This window comes from Pelobates fuscus, chromosome 13, assembly GCF_036172605.1.
Source record: "Pelobates fuscus isolate aPelFus1 chromosome 13, aPelFus1.pri, whole genome shotgun sequence".
Lineage (NCBI taxonomy): Eukaryota > Metazoa > Chordata > Amphibia > Anura > Pelobatidae > Pelobates > Pelobates fuscus.
Genome location: NC_086329.1, coordinates 54,444,630 through 54,463,044, shown reverse-complemented (window position 1 = coordinate 54,463,044; position 18,415 = coordinate 54,444,630). Strand labels below are relative to the sequence as shown.

General features: G+C 43.3%; 1 protein-coding gene across 2 annotated transcripts in view; it reads left to right on the top strand.

Annotated features, from left to right (window-relative positions):
* CDKL1 (cyclin dependent kinase like 1) overlaps nt 1–18,415 on the top strand; it is a 43,672-nt gene that overhangs the window by 10,843 nt on the left and 14,414 nt on the right. For both annotated transcript variants that reach the window (XM_063440442.1, XM_063440441.1), the window contains exons 3-4: nt 6,302–6,374; nt 14,094–14,184. In XM_063440442.1, coding sequence (XP_063296512.1) covers nt 6,302–6,374; nt 14,094–14,184 — 164 coding nt within the window. The remainder of the gene's footprint in view (nt 1–6,301; nt 6,375–14,093; nt 14,185–18,415) is intronic.

Here is an 18,415-nt window from a genome sequence, read left to right as displayed (position 1 = left end):
ATCCATATTATGATGCTGATCGAGGACACCGGAGTAAATATGTTTCTTGATAGTGGAGACAATGTGTGTTTAAGAAAATGCTATAGTGACAGACTCTTTAGAATGTATAAGGTTAATTGATGGCTGTGGTATTTGGGGTATAAATGCCTTGGCCTTTATGAGACTGGAATCAATTCAGGGCTATTTACTGCCTTCCTGTGTGTAGTTTTCAGGGTTTATAGCTAGAAAGGAATTCATTTCAGGCCTTGCTTTTGTTTGTTTATGTTGTGGTAGAATGCATAGCGGATACGAAAGGGATTGATCTATGTAAGTAAGAGCTGTGGAAAATTTACTTGAAGAAAAATATAAGTACGGTAAATCTATTTTTATTTTATTCGAAAATCCTCTCAATTGGTAGGGACACTACAATCACATATTCAGTCTTTTTCAGGGTGCGTTAACTATTTTTCTTTCCTGTACTGAGTTTAATGCTTTTGTAGCGCTATGTAGAGTAGCTGGTGGCACATATTACCTTCTGCACTAATCTATTGTGATTAAAACTATACATGTAATGCCTTTTGTGCTACTCTGTGGTGACAGGGAATATATCCTGATGTTCTACATTTTATGCTTTTCATATGTTTCTCTCATGAGTGCCCATTGGGTTAATGCTGCAGTGTTTTCAAGATATATACGCAAACTATAACTGCATCTGTTTACCTGTGTTGTGCATCTCTTATTTGCTATTTTACTGCAAAAAAACCTTATTAACCCCTTAAGGACACATGACGTGTGTGACACGTCATGATTCCATTTTATTCCAGAAGTTTGGTCCTTAAGGGGTTAAACACAATCACATAGTCAGTATTTAAAGGGTTACCCCAACCACCATGATCACTTCTGCTTTTTGAAGTGGTCATGGTCATGGTGGTTGGAACCTGGATATGCAGTGTTTCAGCGTAATATTTGTATTGTTAATTGTGTGCAGCGGCAAGATGCATCCCTAGCACACATGTCATTGGCACCCAAGAATGCTCTTCTGGGCTGTCTAATGTCAATTCTGTGCATAAAAAAAATTCTGTTGTCTGCGTGCACTACATGCTGCCGAACCTGCAAGCTGAAGCTATTGTCTCCCCTCCCTCACACACTGTAGCCCTCTCTGCCTCCCTATCCACTTTGCAAATAAAAAAGTTTTTTGGTCCTGCCCTTCCTTCCCCCTCCCATTGTAGGCTCAGAGCGTGCACGTGCGCTCAGAGCCCGTTAAATCTTCCAATCAAAGGTTCTTTATGAGAAGCCTTTGATTTGATCTAGGTGCGGCCTCCGGTGATGTCAGACAGGGGTGCGCTGACCAGTGCTGGGAGCTAAAGGCACCCAGACCACTTCAGCTCAATGAATTGGTCTGGGTGCCAGGTCTAGGATTAACCCTGCCTGCTGTAAACATAGCAGTTTCAGAGAAACTGCTATGTTTACATATGGGTTAATCCAGCCTCTAGTAGCTGTCTCACTGACAGCTGCTAGAGGCGCTTCCGCGCTCCTCACTGTGATTTTCACAGGACTGGCTGAATGCATTTCCTATGGACTGGCTGAATGCGTGCGTGGCTCTTGCCGTGCATGCGCTTTCAGCCGATGACGTCGGAAGGAGGAGGAGAGTTCCCAGCGCCGAGGGAGCCCGGCGCTGGAGAAAGGTGAGTGTTTAACCCCCTTCCTCCCCCTTCAGCCCGGCAGTGGGCACCTGGTCACCTAAGTGGTGACTAGGACTATAGCATAAGGAATACGCATTTGTTTTCCTAACGCTATAGTGTTCATTTAATTGTCAAACTCTCATTGTTAATTTCCAACACTACTTCTACTTTTATTGGGTCAGGGAAATTTGCCCTGTATGTCACTATAAACTGTCACATTTTGGCCATTGCCAACCAATCAAGAGGAATTTGTGACACTTTAACAAAACTATTGTTAGATTTATTGATTTCAACAACTCAAAGGACTAGAAAACTTTTTTTTTTTTATTACTAGCAATTAACCAATTCCCCAAGAATTTGGGCATGAGCAAATCAAACATCACAAATACCTCCACTGGCTTGATTTGTACATGCAACGTTAACTAATGATTACTCGTTAATCAATTATACCAATTAAAGGACAAATCAGCACTGTATATATATGATAACCTAACAAATACATGTGTACCATTACTGAACTGTCCATTTAGAGCAGGGATTGGCAACCTTCAGCACTTCAAATGTGATGGACTATGTCTACCTGGGAGCTGTAGTCCACCATTGCCTACCCCCTGATTTAGAGGTACATTAAAGAATTACAGCCACTGCAATGCTACATGGAACATGATAGGTTCATTTAAACACCTGCAGCCTATTAGCGTCATGAATGCACTTGGCTGTTTGTAACCTTTACTCTTTGATGTAATAGAAACCCCCTTGAAGGTGCCAATGTTTTTTCATTGCTGCTAACATTATGATATCACCCTGCCGAGCTTTATATTGTGAGATTACTAACGAAATCGTGGTTTCAAAATACAATTTTCTGACTTTGTCATTCCCGGCAAGAAAATGGTTAGTGATATTTGGATTGTGAGTACTTTGAATACCTTGCAATCAGTGTTAATTTTGGCAGCAATTTCAATTTCGTTTTAGTCATAATCTTTTGACAAAAAAGCCATTTTAGTTTTAGTCGTATTTTAGTCGACTAAATCACTACTGATGAGTGAATATTAAATAGTATTAATATTTTAATAGGACAAGCAATGTATAAACCAAAAAATCCAAACTGTAGCGGCATACTTGAATAAATCTAAACCCCTCATAGTCTAGGATTAGGGATTACAAACTGGGGTATTTGCTATGTCCTGTTAAGTCACTCTGCTCATTTACCTGTCCTTTTTGCCACATCCAAAGAAACTTTAGGGACTTTTTTCAACACTCCTTTAATTTGGGTGATCAAAAAAACGGTACATACAAGTAAACAAGCAAAACAGCAGTTGGCAAACAGCAATGAAACTGAAAAATATACATGATTGTGCATTCTACTCTCAAAAAGTCACAGGATAAAAGGCTCATGCTATAGGATAGTGTGTGTGTGTGTGTCCCCTTAACATCCTCGTGTACCATCTTGACTCTACCCAGTACCCAACACTGTGTGTTCTTCTTTGCTAACCTTCATTTCTGTATTAAATGACATGAGTACGGTAGGTGTTTCCTAATTATGTTTTGAGGGAGAGATTGGAAAAGGTCAAACTGAAGCTGTAATTTGAAGAAGGAAGTCCTCCATGCCATCCTGTGAGGAAAAGACAAAACACATCACAAGTTGCCTCCATTTAGATTTAGAGTAGATTCCTAATATCTCAGGGCCCATAGGTGGAAGAGGCATAAAACTGAGCACATGTAATGGAGCTTAGCTTAGTATGTTTAATGTGTCTACTTGGTTACGTTGCTCGCTCTGCTACCGACCAGGCACTTTCAACTGTTGGAGTCTTCTGGGAAAAAAAGCTGAATGTAAGTTTAAGGCATACTTTCAGTTGACCATTGTGGATATTCACGGAGTTGACCTCTAGTAATATTTTTTTAGCTGAACTCTTAAAGGCTCTAAAGAGGAACTGGCCCTTCCCAGTTTTTTTTATATTATGTCTTCTTATACCTATATTTAACAAATGTATCTTTATGAGTGCCTCCATCTTAGCGTCCTGCCATTCATTGTTATCATTTCTCTCTTTTGCACCTGGCAGTCCGTGTAGAGAAAGCATACAGAGGAGAGGAGAAATTAAACAATATTTTGATTTATCCTCTGTATTTCCAATGTTTGCTCTGGCTTTGTCTTATCTGAAATAATCAAATAAAAATGCTAAATATTGCTAAACCTTTTAATATAAACTTTTTAAAAAAAGGAGACCCCCACTGCCCGATCCGGCTTCCCGTAATAGCCGGCTTGTGCAGTGCCTGCAGGGAATATATATGCACACTGTATGTGTGTGTGTGTGTGTGTGTGTGTACATATATATATATATATATATATATATATATATACACAGTGTCAAAATGTCTCAATTCCTATATTACTTTATAGCTGACACAGACATTTCTCTTGAACCCATTGTTTCTTATAATATGTGCACCGTTAATGTATGCCTAACACATGTTTATAAATGTTGAATTGACTGGCGAGCAATTGCTGTTGTGGCATTGCATGCCTATTTGTTTTTCCACAAGCACAATAAAATAAAGAATAAAGAATAAAAACAAAAAAAGTAAAACTTATCACGACGAAGATATCGCCAGTAAAAGTGCAGTTTTTGTTTAAAAAAATAAAAAAAAACTAATAAAAACGCTAACTTTGGTCAGCGTTTGTGACTAAGTGGCTACTACAAAAGACTGGAAATACCCCATTTTGAATACCCTGGGTTGTCTACTTTTTCAAATGGTATGACTTGGTGGGGTTAATTCTCATTTCTGGGCCCCCATACTGTCTCAAAGGCAACATAGCCAATCTGGCAAAAGCAATTTACAAAAACAGAAATTGGCAAATCTTATGTTTGACCGTGTAACTTTCCAAACCACCATAAAACTTATACTTGAGGGGTACTGTTGTACTTGTGAGACATTACTCTACACAAATATGAGTGTTTTAGAGAAGTAAAATTATTATACTGATAATATCATCGACTTTTACAAATGGTATGTTATGATGTGGTTCATTTTCATTCCTGGGCTGCCATATCGTCTCAAAGGCAACATAGGCCCAGCAAACCAATCTGGCAAATTTCATTGTGCAAACATGGAAAAGGGGAAAGCCCTACATTTGACCCCTGTAAGTTTGCAAAAACAAATAAAACCTGTACATTTGGGGCACTGTTGTACTCACGAGATGTTGCTAAGGTGGGAGTAAATTACATTGGCCGGCTTAAAAAATGTCCCAAATAGGACATGGGTGCATGATGACCAGCTGTGAAAATTCCAAGTTGGAAAACTGGAATGCGCACCCTCTAAATAAGGTCTTTTAGCCCCCAGAGAACCTGACACGCCTATACATGGGTTGTGTCACTGTACTTAGGAGATGCTGCTGAACACATATTGGGGTGTTCTTTGTCAGTAACGCATAACATGAACTGAGAATCCATGCCTAAAGTACAATGTGAGAAAAAAATAGCACAAAAAATGACTACCCAAAAGTTTGACAAAGACTGGTGGTAGAATTAGTGCATGGAACGTGTTAAAATACCACCATTTGAAATACCCACAGTAAAAATGAAAATCCAGCGCACTCACTTCTAAAGTTATTTTAGTGCTGAACTATTTTGTTAGTTTTATTAAAAACACCCAATCTAGGCAAAAAACAATGGGGGTTTAGTTACACTACATGATCAGACATTGCATAAGCCTGCCACAACGCCATTTGAAAAACCCTAGGGTGTCTACTTTTCAAAAATATATGGTTTGATGGGGGTAAATTACATTGGCCGGCTTAAAAAATGTCCCAAATGGAACATGAGTGCATGATGACCAGCTGTGAAAATACATGGGCGGTATCACTGAACTCAGGAGATGTTGCTGAACACATATTGGGGTCTTCTTTGGCAGTAACCCTTACTTAAAGTTCTCAGTACATTTATTCTTAAATTGCTATGTGTGTAGAAAAAAAAAATTTCACCAATTAATTTTACATTTTTTTTTTAATTTGGCATAGATTGGTGGTAAAATGGTTGCATGAAAAGAGTCAAAATACCCCAAGTTTAATACCTTAGGTTGTCTTCTTTTAAAAAATATATATATATGTGGTGGGTTATTCAAGGATTCCTGACAGATATCAGTGTTACAATGTCACTTGCGTTAATTTTGAAGAAAAAAAAATGGTTTGGAAATAGCAAAGTGCTACTTGTACTTATAGCCCCATAACTTTCCAAAAAAGCTAATAACATGATAACCTTGGGTATTTCTGAATCCAGGACAAAATGTAGAAACTTTTTAGCATGGGTGTTTTTTTTGCGGTTGTAGATGTGTAACAGATTTTGGGGGTCAAAGTTAGAAGAAGTGTGTATTTAAAAAAAAAAAAAATCATCATATTTTATATTTGCTTTATAGCAAATTATATGATATGATGAAAATAATGGTATCTGTAGAAAGACCATTTAATGGCGAGAAAAAACAGTATATAATATGTGTGGGTACAGTAAATGAGTAAGAGGAAAATTACAGCTAAACACAAATACCGCAGAAATGTAAGAACAATCCTGGTCCTTAATGGTAAGAAAATTGAAAATGATTTTTTTTCAAGCGGTGTAAGTCTTCAACTATCTTTGCTTTCCTTGCAGGGTTCCGGAACATCTTGTAAAAAGCATTATCTGGCAAACTCTACAAGCAGTGAACTTCTGTCACAGGCACAATGTGAGTATATAGCACAGTTTGTACACTAATCCCAAGAAAAATCTCAAACTACATCCAATAATTTCATACTGTTGTAATATTACCCAATTAATTATTTTTACTCCTCTCTGACTGTACAGTATGTAGGGACACCTTAAAGGCCCACTACAGGCACCCAGACCACTTCAGCTCAGTGAAGTGGTCTGGGTGCCAGGTCCCTCCAGTTTTAACCCTGCTGCTGCTGAAAACATAGCAGTTTCAGAGAAACTGCTATATTTCACAGAGGGTTAATCCAGCCTCTAGAATGCAGTGTGAGTGTATGAATGCAGTGTGCAGGGGAGGGCTGGCAGCCTTAGGCCTGGGGGGCAAAACCAGTCAAGTGGCCCATTGCGCCACCAAATCAGTTCACCATCCATGCCCACCTTTTTCTGGTTTTATAACGGATATTGATGTTATGCTAATCAGTAGCTCTTTGCCATACCCGCTCCTTCACGGCTCTGACTTTCAATGTTGTCAGAGCACAGGCTGAGAATCTCTGAGCCTGTGCTCTGACTCACTAACTGAGCGCTGGAACCACGAGGGAGAGGATATGATCTGACTGCACCTACTGCTGGTGCGCACCAGTGGACCACCAGCGAATCGTTTAAATTAAATATGCTGGTGTACCCAACTTGTGAGCTGTGTTGGCCGCCGGGCGCCTCTGTTGTCATGGCACCCTGCGTGACCGCACAGCTTGCCCACCCCAACGGCTGGCCCTGCTGACACACACTGATGTTACTACTTAGACATCCCTCAATATTAATACAGAGATGAGAGTAAACACCAATAAACTGTGGAAACAGAGCTGATCCCCCCAAATTTATAAAGGTTTGCTTAGAGGATTTATTCAAGATTAAATCATGCCTCCTCCTCTCTCGCACATGCGCTGCTCTGTAGGCTGGGAGGAAGTGAAGAGTAATCACAGTCTCCCAGCACAACGCCACCTGTGGCTGCATGGGGAACAGCTGTTTAATGTAATGCTTGCAGGACGGCCAGCTGCCGCAGAACCTCTTTGTTTCCGTCTCTGCAAAGGGCTCCAGGCACTGCTTGTTGTGAGTGTGAGCCACTGTAAATTAGGGGCAGAGGGCACTTGCACTGCGGTCAAGACGGGTCTGGGCAGGAGGAGAGTGCAGTGCAATCAGTGCACTCCCCTCCTGTGGGTCACCAGTAGACTGGTGCACCTGCCCAGGATCAGAGCCGGTGCAAGGATTTTTGCCGCCCTAGACAAAATATAAATTTGCCCCCCCCCCCCCCCCATGTGACATCACAATGCCCCACCCATATGATCTGCCATATGAACTAACACCAGTGCTGCACACAGTGTGTGTTTACATTAAAAAGCCTGCAGGGACCAGCTATAGACACCACAACCACTTCATTAAGCTATAGTGTCCCTTTAATGTGAGGTAAATTATAGATTAGTGCCACTAATAATATACTAGATTGCCTACTTACAATTAGATGAGGATGATGATGGGCTGCAGTTTGGCTCCACTGGTCTGGTGTAGAACAGGACCTCTGGAGGCTGTTTGCAACTGTGGTCACAAAATTCAACGTTCTGGGAGAATTGGAAGCAGCTCCATTTTTTGGGGGCCTCTTACACAGCTCAAGGTCTGGGCCCCAGTGCCTGACGGTGAGTATGCCCATAAGGCCCACTCATAAGTCCACTTATATGTTCCACCCACCCATGAGCTCGCTCACAGGGAGTGGAGTATGTAGGGGATGTGTTATGTGTTATCTAATATGTGTACTTATGGTATGTAGTGTATAGGGATACCAGTTTGTGCAGGTGATGCAGTGTGTTTGTGTGTAGTGGAAGCAGTGTGTATTTGTGTATGAGGGATGTATTATGCGTTTTTGGTTGTGTGTGAGGGATGCATTGTGTGAATCTGTGTTTGTATGCATAAGGGATGCAAGGTGTGTGTCTGTATGTGTGTGCATTGAGTGTAAGAGATGCATTGTGTTTCTGTGTGTATGTAAGAAAAACAGTGTGTGTGTTTGCATGTGTGTGTAAAGGTTTGCATTGTATGTTTCTGTGTATGTGTGCAAATGATGCATTGTCTTTGTGTGTAAGGGTTGCATTGTGTGTGTGTGTAATGGATGCATTGTGTGTTTCTCTGTGTGTAAGGGAAGCATGTTCTGTTTCTGTGTATGTATAGAGATGCATTGTGTGTGTGTGTGTGTGTGCGCGTAGTGTTAAAGAGCTCCCTGTCTTGCCCCCTGTCCTATAGAGCTGTCCCTTAGAGCTCTCCCCTGCCCCTTAGTGGTCTCTCCTCTCCCCCACCCTCCCCTAGCGGTCTCTTCTCACACTCACCCACCCTCCCTGGGCTCTTCTCATCCCCCCTCCACCCTCCCTGTGTTCTTCTCACTCCTCCCTCTGTATGTTCTCACCCCCCCTGTGTTCTTCTTACCCCCCCCTCCTCCCTGTGTTCTTCTTACTCCCCCCCTTGTTCTTCTTACCCCCCCTCTTCTTCTTACTCCCCCCTCTTCTTCTTACCCCCTTCTTCTAATTACTCCCCACTCTTGTTCTTACTCCCCCCTTCTTCTTCTTACCCCCCTCTTTTTCTTATCTCCCCTCCTTCTTACTTCCCCCTCTTATTATACCCCCTCACCTCTTCTTACTCCCTCTCTTCCCTCTTCTTACTCCCTCTCTTCCCTCTTCTTACTCTCCCCCCTCCCCTCTTCTTACTCTCCCCCCCTCCCGTCTTCTTACTCTCCCCCCCTCCCCTCTTCTTACTCTCCCCCCTCCCCTCTTTTTACTCTCCCCCCTCCCCTCTTTTTACTCTTCCCCCCTCCCCTCTTTTTACTCTCCCCCCCTCCCCTCTTTTTACTCTCCCCCTCCCCTCTTTTTACTCTCCCCCTCCCCTCTTTTTACTCTCCCCCCCCCCTCTTTTTACTCTCCCCCCCCTCTTTTTACTCTCCCCCCCCCTCTTTTTACTCTTCTTACCCCTTCCCCTGTAGGTGGCCGAGCTGCACTCCAGTCCGCGGTCCCGGCCGGAGTGATAGGAAGGTGCTCAGTGTGCACCTTCCTGTCAGTCCGGCCGGGTACAGGAAACAGAAACTCCTGTTCCGCGCGGAACAGGAGTTTCTGTTTCCTGTACCCGGCCGGACTGACAGGAAGTGCACACTCAGTGTGCACCTTCCCATCAATCCGGCCGGGACCGCGGACTGGAGTGCAGCTCGGCCACCTACAGGGGAGGGGAGAAGCAGCTGCAGCCGTCTGAGCGCTCTTTACAGAGCGCTCGGCGGCTGCAGCATTTAAAGGGCCGGCCCGCCGCGGCCGGTCCTAAAAGAATTTCGGGCGGCCTGGGGGGCAATTGCCTCCCTGCCCCCCGGCCCAGCCCGCCCCTGGCAGTGTGTGTGTGTGTATGAGTGCAGCGAGTGTATGAGTGCAGTGTGAGTGTATCAGTGTGAGTGTATGAGTGCAGTGTGTGTGTGTGTGTGTGTGTGTGTGTGTGTGTGTTGCAGAGCCTTGGTGGGGGGTGGGTGTTTTTTTTTTATTATTTTAATTTTTATTATTTTAATTTTTTTTATTATTTTTTAATTTAATTTAATTATTATTATTATTTATTATTTAATTATTTTTTTTATTTATTATTATTATTAAAAAAATTTCGTCCCCCCTCCATGCTTGATACATGGCAGGGAGGGGGGCTCTCCTTCACTGGTGGTCCAGCATTGGCAGTTCAGTGGGGGGGAGAGGGGGGCTGGCAGAGAGTTTACTTACCTGTCCTGCAGCTCCTGTCAGCTCCCTCCTCCTCCGCGCCGTCCATGCAGCTCTTCTGTCAGCTTACACTCTAAGTCTCGCGAGAGCCGTGGCTCTCGCGAGACTTACACTGGGAGCTGACCGAGGTGCTGAACAGACGGCGCGGAGGAGGAGGGAGCTGACAGGAGCTGCAGGACAGGTAAGTAAACTCTCTGCCAGCCCCCAGTCTGTATTATGGCAATGTAAATTGCCATAATACAGACTATTGACTCGGGTATAAGCCGAGTTGGGTTTTTTTAGCACAAAAAATGTGCTAAAAAACTCGGCTTATACTCGGGCATATACGGTATGTACATATACAAGCTTAATATGAGTAGAATGAACATAAACAATTTCTGACTGCGTTGCCTTAGGTTACTGTATATTTGTAAATGGCTAAGCTCACATGTCAGCTAGAAAGGCTAAGCAGTATGTCAATATAAGAGTTATAATTTTAAACTATAATAAGTCGCGCGCATGTAGAATATAAGCTGTTGCGTTAAAATTAATAGCACTAGTATTGAGCTTGTGACATAAACAGGTTTGGTTATCTATGCAGCTATGGTGCTATAAAGTAGGTAGTGTAACTGTGGCTAAGACATAGCTTAATACAAGGCAGCAATAGCTTAGTGAGTGCTAGGGGAGATGTCAACAGGGTTACACTCGGCTGCGTTTGAGTGGTAGTCAGGCCTCTGGTAACATAAAAATGAGCAGTAATTGGAGCAACAACAAAAAAATAAAAAAAAATAAACATAAAAACAAACGTTGTAACAGAGGGTCGTGTGGGTTCATTTGGGGCATGCCTGGTATTGAGTCCAAGTCCCTGTTGGATCAGCCGATGCCGTGTTGGGGCTGAGTGTGTGCCCCCTGCTTTGGTCGGTGCATTTGGCTCGGTCTCTCCAGTGTGTGGGAGCCTGGCGTCCCTGTGTCTTCTAGGTGTGCGTTGGTCGGTGAGACGATTCTCCGATGTGCAGCTGTGCTGTGAAGGGGAAGGTGCGAGCTTGGCTGGACTTCGGCTCTTGGAGCTTGTGAGCAGCTTGTGTGGGAGGCCAGCTTAGCAGCCTTATTCTCTCGGGAGCGGGGGTCAGCATGGTCGCCCATTCGGTATTGCGCCGCTACGTGGGTTGCAGATGACACTGGGCGAGAAATGGGTCTGGCAAGAAGGGTGGTCCCCCTCTGGTGTATGTTCGAGCGGGAGCTGGCACCCGGGAGATGTATTGATTTCTTCTGCCGTTTGGGCGCTTGGTGTAGCCACCGTCGGGGAGCCGCTAGCGGGTGTCTGCTTAATTGGTGGCGGGTCGTAGGGCGTATCCACGCCGCTGCGTGCTTCAATGCCTGCTTAAAGGTATGGCCCCTGGTGTGGAGTGCTGACCAGAGGCTTGCCCCAAGCCGGTCAAAGAACTCCAGAGTGTGTATGGGTGGCTTGGTGCGGGTTCTCCCCTTCACGGGCTGCGTCCGAGCCGCCATCTTGGTTGGGCCCTTGTATTGTTGCCTGTCTGCTGGTTCTGTTGCTTGGTTTGGGGTAACCGTCCCCAGCGAGGACTGGGATAACCCCCGCCGGTCCTTAGAGGGGGGGTAGCAGGGCTGTGCGTGTGTCTCGTATGGAAGCGGGTCCCTTGCCGGGTGGTCGGCTGCCTCCCCCATGCTGCAGGCTCCGCTCCGTTTTAGGCCGCATGGCCGGTTCAGGCTCTACCAGTGCGGATCGGTGCCGGTCTGGTATCGCTTTGATCCCTGCAAGGTACTGCATCTTGTTCCAAGCACCTTGAATTGCCAGCACCTGTGGTTTGGACAGGATTGATGAATTCGTGTCTGCTGGTGCTGGAGGTTTCAGGATGCACGTCTGGCCATCTTGGCTGTCAGGCCCCGCCCCCGTGGCAACTGGCATTTAATGTGGATAAGTGCAAGATAATGCATTTTGGACGTAAAAACTCAAGGGCAGAGTACAAAATGTTTGATAGAGTCCTAACCTCAACATCTGAGGAAAGGGATTTAGGGGTAATTATTTCAGATGGCTAAAAGGTAGGCAGACAATATAATAGAGCAGCAGAAAATGCTAGCAGAAGGCTTGGTTGTATAGGGAGAGGTATTAGCAGTAGAAAGAGGGAAGTGCTCATGCCATTGGATAGAACACTGGTGAGACCTCACTTGGAGTATTGTACGCAGTACTGGAGACCGTATCTTCAGTAGGATATTGATACCTTAGAGAGAGTTCAGAGAAGGGCTACTAAACTGGTTCATGGATTGCAGGATAAAACTTACCAGGAAAGGTTAAAGGAACTTAACATGTATAGCTTGGAGGAAAGACGAGACAGGGGGGATATGATAGAAACATTTAAATACATAAAGGGAATCAACACAGTAAAGGAGGAGACTATATTTAAAAGAAGAAAAACTACCACAACAAGAGGACTTAAATTAGAAGGGCAAAGGTTTAAAAAATAATATCAGGAAGTATTACTTTACTGAGAGGGTAGTGGATACATGGATAGCCTTCCAGCTGAAGTGGTAGAGGTTAACACAGTGAAGTAGTTTAAGTATGCGTGGGATAGGCATAAGGCTAGCCTAACTATAAGATAAATCCAGGGACCAATGAAATTATTTAGAAATTGGGCAGACTAGATGGGCCGAATGGTTCTTATCTGCCGTCACATTCTATGTTTCTATACACTGACACAGCGACATTGGTCTTACAAATTTTTGCATCATTTTTTACGCAGACCGATCATAATGGACTGGGTGTTATTTAAAGTCTTACTAGCTATTCCTGTGTCCTGTAGTGGTATCCGTTACCAGAGAGTGCATTTTAACTTGTGGTAGCCCTGTTGTAGTCTCCGTTTCCAGAGAGTGCATTTTGTTTTGACTTTTTGTGTGTTTTATCTGGTTTTGACTTGGCTATGTTTCAGACTTCTGGAATCCCTGACCTTGGCTTTAATTATTGTTTTCTCTACTCCTTGAAACCAGCCTGTCTACCTCCTCTTTGCTACCCCTGTGTCCACTGTAATCTATACTTTCATACTTTAAATCCGACCACTGTGAGGACCAGCAAAATGTTGTTCTCTATTATAGGACACTCGATTGGTCAGTGTTGACACTTTACAAAAGATTCCTTTGGTTTCAGGGTGACTACACATATTTTCGAAACCATTTGACACAATTTGTGGATTCCTACATGCAATTTATTAAAACGCTATAAGACGTAACACTCTGAAGTGCAAACTTTGTGAAAAGTGAATAGTACAAATATTTGCATCAAATTCTAATAATTGTGCTTTACTGATAAGATCCAAACTAGTTTAAAAGCTGTCAGCCTTCTCTTGCCTTAGCACTTTCCCCAAGGTTCTCAAAAACTAAGGAATGTTCTTATCAATAAAGGATGATTGGTAGTTATTCGAGTCACAATTTGCTGCAACCAGATTTTCGAGATTCTTTATCCAATTGCTCCATCCTGCCCCGTAGCTATCACAACTGACTGCTTTTCATCTCAGTCCTAAATCAGTTTAGCAGCCAAACAGACGACCAATTATAACCAATTAGCATTGGTAGCTAAATTAGTCTGTTGGGTTTCATCATGAATCTGTCCTAGACATGCAGTCTTAGATCATTTTAATTTAAGTATTGGTGTTTCAGACTTCAATTTTGCTATCAATATATTGAAATATAATGTAAATAATTGGATTATATGGAATATCACCCTGCTCATCATCAGTTATATTTGAGGAAACGTGGGCTGCAATTGAAACATGTTTCAAAGCAAGGGACGTTTATTCTGGCACCATAACCACCACTGCAGGCTGTAGTTATTATGATGCCTGTAATGTTCTTTTAACCCATAAGTGAATAACGTGCGCTTCTGTTTTAGACTAGATGGTTCGCCAACACATGTATTGTCCCGTTGCAACACTTCGGCCAGAGTATCGAACTCTAGCATTAAAGTGACTGTCTCCTTATTTCCACAGTGTATCCACCGGGACGTAAAGCCGGAGAATATTCTCATAACCAAACATTTCGTCATTAAACTGTGTGACTTTGGATTTGCCAGAATACTGAGTAGGTATCACAAGGAACAGGTACATTACACACGGTTACTTTGTACAGCAGAATCTATGTCTCCACTAACGAGGTGCTATCAGCACGAAGTACCAATGACTCAACAATTCCATCAAAACAAAACCGCTTAAAAGGTCCTCTATCCCCTTAGGGACAGTGTTCGTTTGTTTCTTTTGTACTGAAGGACACAAACAATTTTGACACAAGTTCCATCTTTCTCATTTACTGCATCAATACACATTATATACCGTTTTTAAAGGACAAAAAGGGCATTAACTTGATGTCATATATACTTATTATTATTATTATTATTATTTATAAAGCGCCAACAAATTCCGCAGCACTGTACAATGGGATTTATACATATATAAATTCTCATTTATTATGTAAAAAAAAAAAAATACAAAGCAATGCAAAGAAACATATATTTTCCCACACAGTTATTTTGGCAATAATTATGTGTACATAATCGATGTAGGTAAATAAAATAATGAAAACTACATTCATTTACTTGTCTGATTTGCAGGGTACATCACATGTCTAGGATTTCAGTTTAAATGAACACTATAGTATTAGAATACCAAACATGTATTCCTAACACTGTAGTGTTGGACTGCATATTTAGGTTCCCATCCCCCTCACATTGGAGATAAAAGGTAACTCTACTTACCTTTTCTCTGTCACTGCACTTTTCTTGCGATGGCTGGCCCGCCTCCAGGGTTTAGATCATCACTCTTGACAATCTCAGCCAATCCAATGCTTTCCCATACTCCGCTACATCACCTGAGCACAATACATCCTATGCATACCTTTGCAGTTTATGCAAAGATACAGGGACAAATTAGTTACCTGCCGATTGCAGTTTAAATAAAGAAAAGAGAAAAGTGAAGATGGGTCTTTGTTGACAACGTTGACATTAACCCATTAGGCATGGCATTATAACCCCAATGCTTCTCTCTAAACATGAATACTAACTAACCTAAATACTAACACCAACAACTAACTGTAACCATAACCCCAACCACAAACACCAAATAATCCTAACCTAAACACTAGTAAACCCCAACACTAGCCCTAACCATAGACATGTTAGAGAGATTCCCTTGCTTACGTCAAGAGAGGGATTCCCTTACAGTGCCTAGTGCACTCACAGCATGACAGATTAATAACATTATTCGTCCTTAAGGATTTATCAAAATGGAATGTCCCACTCATTGAATGAATGTAGGATTTTATAGAAGTGCAAATGTAAACATTTCATATTGTGATTGATAAAGAGTCAATCCAGAAACATCAAAATGTTCTTTGTGTTTTTGTTTGAATAATGATTGAAGCTACTATTACTACAACACTAGTAATGCTAAGGATATATTGTTACATGATTATTTTGGACATTAAAGGAACACTATAGTCACCTAAATTACTTTAGCTAAATAAAGCGGTTTTAGTGTATAGATCATTCCCCTGCAATTTCACTGCTCAATTCACTGTCATTTAGGAATTAAATCACTTTGTTTCTGTTTATGCAGCCCTAGCCACACCTCCCCTGGCTATGATTGACAGAGCCTGCATGAAAAACAAACTGGTTTCACTTTCAAACAGATGTAATTTACCTTAAATAATTATATCTCAATCTCTAAATTGAACTTTAATCACATACAGGAGGATCATGTTTTCAGTAACTGTCACTACATTACTACTTATGTAAAAAATAGTCTTATCCCCTCAAAAATAAAACTCCCAAAACACTGAAACCCAGGTACCGTGGTATTATGAAAAGAAATGTTTAGCTAGCATGGCAGGGTTTAGTTCAATGGAACTAATGGTAGCACCTTGCAGAAGCTTCTGGCATCAGGGGAGGTGCATACAGGTGCCCGGGGGGACCCAGGTAAGTTGTCAACCCATTCTCTGATGTTTTAACTACACACTCTGGGACAGTGCCGGGGCTATCCTGGCACCATAACGACTACAGGGTGCTGTAGTGATTATGGTACTTAGAGTGTTCCTTTAAATGCAGGACGGTTAGCTACTAGGTTTCTGATGAAGAGCCCTCAAAAGTCATAAACTCTGGCACACATGAGAAAAATGTTTTTTGAAATGTGTCATGAAAACTCTAAATATGCGAGGCACATTTGGGTTAGCGGGCTCCTTGACCCGCGGGTGGGCTTGCTTATTATGGGGAGGGTTAGGGCTTATTTTTGCTCCCGGGCCTCGCCCTGTTTCCCATGTCCTGACTCGTTGCAACCCCTCTCCCGGTGGACCTTTTTTCGGGACTGCCCACCATTTTTCTTCTCATGATTCTGGGGATTGTATCTGGTCCCTCGGTGCAGAGGGCTACGGTTATTTAAACACTGTTTTTCCTGGGGACTGGGATCAGAATGGGGAGGCGGGTAATGTTGTTTTTTTTTCCCTCTTCTTCTCGCTATGTATATGTTATATATCGATTGCCCCCCCCCCCTTCCTCGGGGACACTTTGTAACATGGCTTACTGTATTTTGTAATACGATTTTTAGGTTCTTGAGCCTGGTCCAGGAGGGTCGGGGGCAATATACAATTATTCATAGTTTTTCTGGGGAGCGGGATCGGAGTAGGGCGGCGGGCGGCGGGTAACGGTTCTCGGTATATTATTGCTGCTTTGTTTCTGTTTGCTGCCCCCCCCCCCCCCCCAATGGTTTGGACCCGGGGGGTCCACTGTTTTTCAAGACGGGCTTCCTGGGCTTCACGGGCGGTGGGCGGCGGGTAACGGTTTTCCTGGTGTTCGGGTTATTTTTGTCTCCTATCCTTTCGCATCAAGTTCTGACTTTTATCAGGGGGGGTTCAGGATGGGGCAGTGGGACCTGGTTCACGCTATGTCCAAAATTGCTTTTATTGTTAGGTTTATTTTTATGCTAGGTCCACTCTTAAGCCGGGTTCTGTTTCTATGTATTATTAGTTTCGGGACGGGAGAGTGGGGGCGGGTTCAGCGGTATATAGGTGTCCGGCTCTGGCACTTGCGGGATTTTTGGAGTCTTGAATGTGCTTTTTCTTTTTAGGTTCTGAAAGTCACCTGGAGACGGCAAAAGGGTCTCCCCCTCTATCTCGGTTTTTTATTTATGTTTTTATTTACAAAAGTTTTTTATCTCCAATTGGGGATAGTCTGACACCCTGGGGGTGCTATTCGTAGTTGGTCTATGTCGAGGCAGTTCTGGGGCCGTATTGGTTCTCTGGAAACGCCTAGACATATTTCCCATTTGGTCCTGGCAATAGGTAAGTCCAGGCTATTGTTTTTTATGTTTTTTCCTTACTCTTTCTCTTCCTTCCTTCACTGTCCTCTCACCTCTTGTCATCCCCGTTACGCTTTCCTACCCCTATTCCCTGCTGGGACCCCGGAGGGGGGAGATGTCATAATACCCACATTGCATTCTCGAAATGGATCAGTAGAGGATCCAACTTGTGTGACAAGCCGATTCCCTCCTTCACCGCAATGCCATTGAAACTGTTATCCCTGAATGTCAAAGGCCTTAATGCCCCGAGTAAAAGGCGCCTTATGTTTAGGGAACTTAAACGCCTGAACCCTGATATTGCTTTTCTCCAAGAAACGCATATACCTAAGCCAGCAAAACTAATGTTAAGGGACCACACGTTCCGCGTTGTACATGAGGCGAGAGCTCTAAATAAGAGGAAGGGAGTAGCTATACTAATTCATCATAGGTGCCCCTTTCGGATAGGGACTGTTACAGCCGATCCGGAGGGACGCTATTTGTTGCTCTCCGGGAGCTTACACTCCCACACGATCCACTTCCTCAATATTTACGCCCCTAATGTTCCATCGGCCGAATTCTGGGACGCCATGGCTCAAATGGTCAACAGCCTACCGCACGGCATGATCATTGTGGGCGGAGACCTTAACGCCACCCCGTGCCCGGCAGTTGACCGGAGCCGTTGCAGTGGGCTACCGAGATCTCACGGTAGAGGGAGTCAGGACAAGATACTCCGCACATTTATACAGCGTACAGGCCTCATAGACATATGGAGAGCTCACCATCCAGACGACCGTGATTTTACGTTCTATTCCGCGCCCCATGATTCTTATTCTAGGATAGATTTATTTTTAGTTAATTCGCATGCGGCGTCCAAAGCTTCTGTTTCCACGATCGGATCTATATCCTGGTCAGACCATGCAGACATTTCACTAACTATGGATAAATTATGCGTTGCGTCTCCGTGGTCCTGGAAGCTGAATACTTCGCTT